The 10,553-nt window shown below is 30.8% G+C and overlaps 1 protein-coding gene across 1 annotated transcript; it reads left to right on the plus strand.

The window, feature by feature from the left end:
* The first annotated feature begins 5,127 nt into the window (after positions 1-5,127).
* Positions 5,128-7,917, plus strand: LOC114730778 (ATP-dependent DNA helicase PIF1-like). The gene is made up of 2 exons (XM_028917891.1): positions 5,128-6,169; positions 6,260-7,917. Exons 1-2 carry the CDS (start codon positions 5,128-5,130, stop codon positions 7,915-7,917), a joined length of 2,700 nt encoding a protein of 899 aa, XP_028773724.1.
* The last annotated feature ends 2,636 nt before the right edge of the window (positions 7,918-10,553 follow it).

The raw sequence follows: 10,553 nt of genomic DNA on the forward strand, positions 1-10,553 counted from the left end.
TTCCTTTTAGTTAGTTCTGTGATGAAGTTGTGTTTGTATCATTTATGTTGTTTACCTTAGTATGTGTCATTATGAACCTTTGTAAGTTTTTATTTAATCAAAGTAGTTACGTTTTTGTGTTGTATTTTCATGGTTTAGTTGCTCTCATCTCAAGTTAATGATTCTATTTCGTATCTTTATGAATTATTTGAATCTAGGACGATATATTGGAAATGATTGACTTCATCATATAGGTTATTGTGGGAACAATATTAGTATAAAATACAATTTATACGGGGATTCACTTTAACTTTACTGTTTTCCCATAAAAATTCAGACTAATAGGCTAATTACATTTTTATATTTTAATTTTAGCTTAAAACAATTATTGGGTGGCAAAAAATGATGTTTTATTTTTCTACTTGAAATTTTAAACATTCACTTTATCTTATTTGAATATCCAGATTATAAAAAAAGTTTGAAGTTATATTGATGACACACACACACATATAAATGTATATTTCAGATCTTGAGGACACATCCTCTTAAACATCAGGATTATATTTAAGGATACGTTATACAGAATCCATTGACAACAAATGTTGAAATGAATTATGCAATTTCTTTTGCTTGCGGAACAAAACTCATATCTTATGAGCTATTTGAAAATAAATACACAAACTTCATATAAAGCTTAAAAACTTATGAAACATATTTTTTGGTATTGTAATAGGATTAAATATTTATTTGTTACTCCTCCGATCTTTAATATAAAACCTATTTAACTAATTTGATTATATTAAGAAGTTAGATAATTAGTTAATTATAAAAAATATGACACGTTTATCCTAAAATACCATTATCATCTTCTTTAAACATAATCCTGCCCCGCTCGTCTTGTATTGATTATAGTTCAGAGAGTACTCATAGGGATAATTTACAGAAAATATAAATAAATATAATAAATATGTGTTATATTTAAGACCAAAATTAGTATCTCTAATGAATAATAAAAATGAAATAAAATTTAGATCTTCGTTTTGCTATCAAAGTATCTTTATTCGGTCTGCACAAGCATATAGTATATATAATAATTAGAATTGTTCTATAAGATAATATAATGCTGCAACATTTATTCCACACGGCACGGATACACGTCAAGTCGAAGTGAATACCATGAGTTTTCCACAGTCACTTGCCATCAATTTGCCACAGTTACTTCCCATCAATTTCCCACACATTTGCTATCAATTTCGTACAGTGTTAGTGCTGTTCACTTAGTAATATGTATATGAAAAAATAATATTTAATAAAAGCAATGGCATGGATAGACAGTGAAGTAGCCAATGAGATTGAAGGAGTCGGATTGAAATAAAACTATCCAATGGTTATAAACTAATGTCAAGAAAGTTGTTACTATTCATCAAGATCAACATCGTCTTTTATATATATACATATATATATAAGGACATACACATACCTGTTTCTATTGCATTAAAAACAAAGTTGTTTGCCTCTCATTTTAGATGCTACTATTGCTCGAATATTAGAATAGCTTGTATGTTCTAAACCCATGTCTTCCAGTAATATATTTGAGCGCAAGCTCCATTTGAAATCTACCCACAGATATAGCGGTAAATGCGTAACATCATCTTCACCATCCATGGGCAATGGATCATATGTTAATGGATGCTTTTCGTCAGGTATTATCTTTACACATGAAAAATAAATTCTTATGATAAGGATAATTTTAGACATATGTTCCTATTTCTGTATTATGTTCTATTTATGACGTCCTAATTTCTATGTTCTTATTAGGATTAATCAATTTAGCTGAAACCCATTGTTCGAGTTCATCTTCTGCTGGAAACAATAAAGAAGACTCACATACTTATATGGGAGTTGAAAAAAATCAAGGTTTTGGCGATGTTTTAGATGATATCAATACTCAATCATCCACTGATGTTCTACACAAAGAAAGAAAAAAACCTATTATGCTGCAAGATATAACAAACGTATCTTCCAATCTAACAACAGATTTCAAAGGAATATGCTCACAGGTATGTGTTATGTTTCAATATCTATTACCATAATTCTATTTAATCCTATATTTGTATGACACAGGCATTTGCAACTTTCAATTTGTCAACCATAAAAGACCACATTTTGGAGTGCAACCTCTAACCCCCGAAAAAGTGCTAGGAATAGAGGTCTGGGAAATAATGATGTCAACAAACCTCCATGTAGAAGAAGAAAGACAAGTAATCTACAGCAAGGTTAGTCAATGAAATTAATTTCAAACAACATAGTTAAGAGTCACATTGTTTCTAATGTATGTAACAGAGCAAGGTATTATTGGTTTGAATATTAACAATTACATAAAGCACATGGGTTTAGATGTAACAGATGTTTATTCTCCAATAAAGTATATTTGATAACAGATAACTTGAATAAATATCATTAACGTACAAATTAATAAATTTCACTAAACTCAACCTCATTTCCTTTAAAGTTTACAAGTTATGTAAAAATCAATTAAAAATATATAAATATTGTTCGGTGATATAAAAATTTAAAGTTTCCATTTTTTTATGTAATATTTTAATTTTAATTAAAATCTACAATGGTTTTAAAAAATAAATTCTTTTAAACAATAGAAAACTTTGATTTTTACTTGACTAAAAAATTTTTTGCATATTTTTCATTGATTTTTACACATGTTGTAAATTGTGAAAGAAAGTCCGTTTAATTTAGTGAATTTTATTAATTGATATTAGTTTTAAAAATAAAATGTAGGAGAAAATATAGGAGAAAGTGTAGAACGTTTGGATAAGGACAATATAGTGCTTTAAATTTATACTTCAATATTTGGTTCTTTTAAATAAATTTAATTGTTATCATCTTTCCATAAATATCACTCCCTCTTGGTTGTTCTTTTTCATTCTCCCTATAATTAATTCAATTTACAAAAGTGATGATGGGAGTTTTGTACATACATGATAATTTCCTTTTTTCTTGTAGATTTCACACCACAAGAAAAATATTACAAGGACATTCATCTGATGATTGATGCTAGCGATAGAGATGATTGTGAAGATTATTTTCCAAACACTGAAAATGTTGCAGGTTACTACGTGTAATTTTGCTATTATATTTGTTATTATTTCATATTTTCACATATATGTGTGTGTACATGTATGGATTATAGTATATATGATAGTTTTGTTAAATATGACCATATTTTGATACGTGCCACTCAGGTAGTAATTCTGATTTAGATCATAGTACCAGAAGAACATGTTTCCAGAATGATATTAATTATGAAGGTAATCTTATTTCCTTTAAATTTGAATCTTCACGCCATAATTTATTCCTCATATAAAACTAATTCACTTCTTATCTTTTATTAGAATACATTGATGAGGGAGATCCAATACATAAATGCAAATTCTGTGGAGCCCTACTTTGGTATATAATGAAAGAGTGAAGAAAGATAATAAAAAAAGGGTGGTTAATACATTTTCAATGTGTTGTATGAAAGGCAAAATAGTACTACCCCCTTTGAAGGCACCGCCTGTTCTCTTCCAAGAGTTATTTCTAGAAAAGGATACCGCAGACTCAAAGAATTTTCATACAAATATAAGGCAGTACAATAACATGTTCTCTTTCACGTCTATGGGAGGAAAGATTGATCATTCTAAAAATTCCGGTGGAGGTCCTTACTCATTCATATTGTCTGGACAAAATTATCATAATATTGGCAGCTTATTACCAATTGAAGGTTCACAACCAGTGTACTCACAACTATACATATTTGATACTGACAATGAGATCTCAAACAGAGTTGCTGCTGTCAGGTATTACTTGCTACTACATTTTTATTATTTTATCATTTGAATTTTTATTATTCATAAATTTAAATTTATGAACTTCATATTTATCTTTTTTCCAGTAAACACCAAAGGGAATCAACAATTGATAGAAGAATTGTTGCACAAATAAAGACTCAATTGGATGAAGTTAATCCATTTGTACAACAATATCGTTTTGCTTCACAATTTTTAAGTACAGAACACCGTCAAAATTTGAGATTATGCTTGATGAGTTCAAGGGCAAATGATGGGCGAACCTACAATCTTCCCTGTGCTTCTGAAGTTGCAGCATTGATTGTCGGTGACATAGATATTATGTTCAATGTCAGGGACATTATTCATAGAAGAGCAATCAGGGACACCACAGCGAATTAATGAATTACATCCAGCATATTTACCTCTACAATATCCTCTGCTGTTTCCTTATGGTGAAGATGGATACAGAGATGATATTGAACACAGAGAAGAAACTCTTCCAGTTACAAAGTCAAGAAAAAGGTTAAGCATACGAGAATTTTTCACATACAGACTTATGAGAAGAGAAAACGAGATGTCAATATTGTTACATGCATCAAGATTACTTCAACAATTCATTGTGGATGGTTACACTATGATTGAGTCACAAAGATGCTTTGGGTTAGAACTCATCAAAAAGAACTTAGAGCTGATTTGTACCAAGGATTATCTGATGCTGTTTTAAGTGGTGAGAGGAATGCTTCACTTACTGGGAAACGTATTATATTACCCTCATCATTTACTGGTGGAGCAAGATATATGTTGCAAAATTATCAAGATGCTATGGCATTATGTAGATGGGCAGGCTATCCAGATATATTTATAACATTCACTTGCAATCCAGCATGGCCAGAAATCACAAGGCTTTGTCAACAAGATAAAGTAAATCCTTCAGATCGTCCGGATATTGACTAGAGTTTTCAAAATGAAGTTACGGTCATTGATGAAAACATTAAGGGGAAAAGAAGATTTTTGGAACAATACGTGCAGGTTAGTGTTTATTATTTTTGTAATGTCGTCAAACATGTAAAATATTATATAAATTTAAAATTTATTTATTATAATTGTTTTAACCAATCTTAATTTTTACAGAGGTATATACTATTGAATTCCAGAAACGAGGGTTGCCACATGCACATATATTATTATTTCTTGATCCAAATGATAAGATCAATGATCCGGATGCCATTGACAAAGTTATTTCAGCAGAGATTCCAGATAAGCATTCTTCACCTCTCTTATATGATTTGGTAAAAAATACATGATTCATGGTCCATGTGGAGCTGTTAACCCAAAATCACCATGCATGAAAGACAAGAAATGTGGCAAGTATTTCCCAAAAAAATTCAATGATAATACCACAATTGATGATGATGGTTATCCAACATATAGAAGAAAGAATGATGGAAGAACAATTGAAGTTAAAGGTGTTCCTTTAGATAATCGTTATGTTGTTCCATATAATGCTACATTATTGTGCATGTTTCAAGGACATATAAATGTTGAGAAATGCAATCAATCTACTTCAATTAAATACTTATTTAAATATATTAGCAAAGGCAATGATAGAGTTGTTGCTACTATATTTGATAAGGACAACAATCAAGAAGAAGTGATTGATGAAATAAAACAATATTACAATTGTAGGTATATCTCTGCATGTGAAGCATCATGGCGCATGTTTGGATTTGATGTCCACCATCATTTTCCTCCTGTTGAAAGATTGAGTTTTCATCTACCAAATCAACAATATGTGATTTATTCTAATACTGATGATGTTGCGGAGTTATTAGAAAAACCAAGAATTTGTGAATCACAATTCTTGGCTTGGATGAAAATCAATAAAGATGGCGGGTTGGCTTCAACTCTTACATATGCTGAATTTCCTAATTATTACGTCTACCAAAAAGATAAACGTCAATGGAAACAGCGAGAAAGAGGTTTTGCTGTTGGTAGGATCACACATGTGTCACCATCATCTGGAGAATTATATTATCTTAGATTGTTACTAACTACTGTAAGGGGTCCCACCTCATTTGATGATATCAAAACTGTTGATGGTATGGTTCATGATACTTTCAAATCTGCATGTTTTGCTCTGGGACTCTTACAAGATGATAATGAATACATTACTGCAATCAAGGAAGCAGCCATATGGGCATCTGGAATTCAATTAAGGAGGCTCTTTGTAAGCATGTTATTATGTTGTTCTTTACAACAACCTGACATTGTATGGAAGGAAACCTCAAAGCTACTCTCAGAAGATCTATTTTACATATCTTATAATGATCCAGTCTCATCAGGTTCGATAACTTTAATTTATATTTTATACAAAGTATGTTTATCTATGGAGAATATTCACGTTTCTATTACTGGTTGGTTATCTTTTGTAGATATCCATATCTCTCTATCTGAAAAAGAGAATGCTGCTTTGAAAGAGATTGATAATCTACTTCATGCAAATGGGAAAAGTCTACATGAATTTCCTTCATTACCGTTACCAACAGAAACTGCAACAGTTGATCTACACAACCATCTCATACTGCAAGAATTGAGTTATGATAGACAAGCCTTATCAGAGGAAGCTAATACACTTTCCCAGAGTTTGAATGATGAGCAACTACTCATATATAATATCATATTGTCCGCAGTTAATCTATCTGACGGTGGGTTTTTCTTTGTGTATGGGTATGGTGGAACAGGCAAAACATTTCTTTGGAATGCATTGATAACAACATTACGTGCAAAAGGTGAAATTGTACTTCCAGTTGCATCAAGTGGAATAGCTGCAACATTATTACCATCTGGCAGAACAGCACATTCAAGGTTTGCAATCCCCATTCAAATCACAGAGTCTTCTGTATGTGGGATAAAGCAAAACTCAGCACTAGCAAATCTGATTAAGTCCACAAAGTTAATCATTTGGGATGAAGCACCGATGGTTCAGAGGTATTGTATTGAAGCATTTGATAGAACGTTGAAGGATATTATGCATTCTAATGCACCATTTGGTGGTAAATGCATTGTCATGGGTGGTGATTTTCGTCAAATTCTTCCAGTCATACCAAAAGGTACAAGAGCTACAATTGTTAATGCTTCAATTAATTCCTCATACTTATGGAATCATTGTAGAATTTTGAAGTTAACAAAGAACATGCGACTGACTTCAACTGCTATTCCCAGTCATAAAGAAAAGTTAGAATGGTTTTCAAATTGGTTGCTACATATTGGTGATGGAAAATTAGGTGAATCAAGTGATGGTGTTGCAGAAGTTGAAATCCCTAAAGAGTTGTTGCTCACAAATTATAACAACCCACTTCATGCGATTGTGGATAGTATATACACAAATCTCCTTCATAATTTAGCTTCTGGTGAATACTTCAATGATAGAGCAATCTTGGCCCCAACAATTGAAATGGTTGATCGAATAAATCACTACGTCTGTTCTTTGTTACCAGGAGAATCATTTGAGTTCCTCAGCTGTGATTATGTGTGCAGATCTGGTCAAGAAAGTGATACAATGGACAGCCTCTATACCACAGAATTCTTAAATAGTATTACATGCTCTGGAATGCCACCACACAAGTTACACTTGAAAGTAGGAGCACCAATTATGCTATTGCGAAACATAGATCAAGCTTCAGGTCTGTGTAATGGGACACGACTTCTAATATCTCATCTGGGACAAAGCGTGATTGAAGCCATAACATTGAATGGGTCAAAACCCAACCAAAAAGTTCTAATTCATCGAATGGATATGAATCCTTCTGAAAGTCGTTGGCCGTTTAAAATGCAAAGGAGGCAATTCCCGATAATGTTATCATTTGCAATGACAATCAACAAAAGTCAAGGCCAATCATTAAGGCATGTTGGTCTATATTTGCCTAAGCCTGTTTTCAGTCATGGACAGCTATATGTTGCGTTATCCAGAGTAAAGAGCATGGATGGTTTAAGGATTGTTGTTGATGATAAAGATGGTTGTTTGAAGAGAACTACAACAAATGTTGTGTACAAAGAAATATTTACAAATGTAAATAGTACAAATATTTAGTCTGTAGTAAATTATTGATTGTCATCAATGCTATAAATGTAATTATACATTTCCCGTGCATCGCACGGGCGAGTAAAATCTAGTTACTAGGAAAATAACCACAAGATGTCGCAAAGAATGGGCGCGGAGAATTTTGCTTTTAAAAAAAAAAAAAAAACGACACGCAAGATTATATAGTTGAAAAGACCCCAAAAAATTATCAATTGTGTTTTAAATATATGATGAAAAGTATATTGAAACGCTTGTTTGACAATTTTATGTTCCCAGTCTTCACTGTACAGACACCATGCCAAAATGGTTGGATATAAAAAGATTGGTATTGCATCTAACCCACTCCACAGGGAAGGGGAGAGAGGCGTGCGTATGCGCGCGCTATTTATATATATATAATATATATATATATATATATATATATTGTTGTATATGAGAGAATTAAGTCTCAGTTAGAATTTAATTTCCCTCGTCCTCAAACAAGCTGAAACTTCATTTCAGTTTCTTTAGCCTAAACTGAAATTAACTTTGAAAGGAAAATGACAATGTTACCCCTAAGAATTTTAACAAACACATAAGTAAGTTTTATAAGTAACAAAAAATAGCCAAATAACAACCATACATATAAACTTTCAATTTTTATAACAAGAGATGTCAACATGAAAAATTCACAAGTGATTATAAGTTTGCAAGCTGAGATATGCATCTTGACCAAAAAAAAAAAAGTTAAACAACAATGATCCATATGGAAATTGCAACTCTTAATTTATTATGACAAGATGTGAACATGAAAAATTGACAAGTACTCATGAGCAAGTTTGCAAGTCAAAATACACATTTAACTATATATATATATATATATATATAAAACTTACAATTCTCAATTTTTATTATAACAAGATGTGAATATAAAAAATTTGCCAGTGCTTGTAAGTAAATTTGCAAGTCAAAATACGTATTTTAACCTCAAAAAGTAGCTAAATAATAATTATACATATAAAAATTCATAAAACTTAATTTTCATAATAACAAGCTACGTTTTTAACATAAAAAAATTCATGTGCTTGAGTGTGTGATATGATATGGAATGGAAGGAATGTGTTATTATTTCACAAGGAGTACATCATGGAAGCTGATAGCTGTAAATTTTCATATGCGCAATTGTTATTGAGCTAATTTTTGCTGTTAAAATGCATATTTCAACTTGAAAACTTACCTATGAGTACTTTTGAATTTTGTTTGTTCACATCTTGTTATTATAAAAATTGAGAGTTGTAAATTTTCATATGAATAATTATTATTTAGCTATTTTTTGTTGTTAAAATATATATTTTGACTTGCAAAGTTACTTATAAACACTTGTGAATTTTTCATATTCATGTTTGTGATAATAAAAATTGAGAGTTAAAATTTTTTATATATGCAATTGTTATTTAGCTTTCTTATTGCTATGCTAAAAGTGGGTATAATTTGCATACTTACGTATGAGTAGTTATGAATTTTTCATGTTCACAGGTTACTATTGTGAAAATTGAGAGTTATAAATTTGTGTATGTGCAATTGTTATTAAGCTATTTTTTTGTTATGAAAATACATATTTTGACTTGCAAAATACCTATGAGGTTGTTACAAGTTTTAGAGGCAACATGGTCATTTTCTTTTGCAAACTTAATTTCATTTTGGGCCGAGGTGACTGAAAATGAAATTTTAGATTATCTTGGGATTGATTGGAAGTTAAGTTTACATTGTGGGAATTAGGTGAATTTTCTCTAAATATATATATACTCCTCCGGTCCTAATATAAAACCTATTTAACAATTTGATTAGATTAAAAAAATTAGGTAAGTTAGTTAATTGTAGGAAATATAACATGTTTTTTTCTAAAATATCATAATCATCTTCCTTAATATCCTCCCTCCATATTCTACTTGATTACAGTTGAGGGAGTATCTATAGAGTAATTTAGAAAAAAATTGATAAATATGATAAAATAAATCTTATATTTAGGATCAAAATCAACTTAACAATTAGGTCCTATATTAAGAACCAGAAGAGTATTTGATAACTCCTTAGGGAATTTGGTGTATGATTTTTTTCCCCCTCAATCCTATTACTATCCAAGCAACTGACTGATCTAAATCGAGACTTTGTGATTAGGATACCTTTCCTCATGAGTCTTATTTAACAAAGTGGGATTTGAACTCAATTTCCCCACTTTATGATCCAGTGGATCTATCCTTAGACTAGCATATATAAATATATATATATATATATATATATATATATAAGACACACATATTATATGGGATTATGGTTTCCTCCACATGAGAATACAATCAATAGCCATTATCCATGAAAACTGATGGGCAATGCACTTCCAAGAGACGTTTGCCTGGCAAGGCACTAATACTAAAGATGAGAAAGATTCCAACGCATATATAAATATATAAAATGAAAAAAAAAAGATGAGAAGAAAATAAAGGAAAGAGAGTGCATGCCTAAATAAAGGGAAAGATAGTGCATGCCTTAGTGGAGAAGCATTAAACTGATGCACAATGTAACCTCAAGAAATAAAGGACTTCATATTGCTTTACAGATACACATAATCAAAATTATTTATTTTTAGGTTCTCAATAGAGAGAATA

Source organism: Neltuma alba, unplaced genomic scaffold, assembly GCF_004799145.2.
Source record: "Neltuma alba isolate B1F8T4 unplaced genomic scaffold, ASM479914v2 tig00002513_pilon, whole genome shotgun sequence".
NCBI lineage: Eukaryota > Viridiplantae > Streptophyta > Magnoliopsida > Fabales > Fabaceae > Neltuma > Neltuma alba.

Coding starts and splice junctions, on each gene's coding strand:
- LOC114730778 (XM_028917891.1), top strand. CDS start 5,128: ATGATTCATGGTCCATGTGGAGCTGTTAACCCAAAATCACCATGCATG. Junction 6,170..6,259: donor TAATGATCCAGTCTCATCAG/GTTCGATAACTT, acceptor TATCTTTTGTAG/ATATCCATATCTCTCTATCT.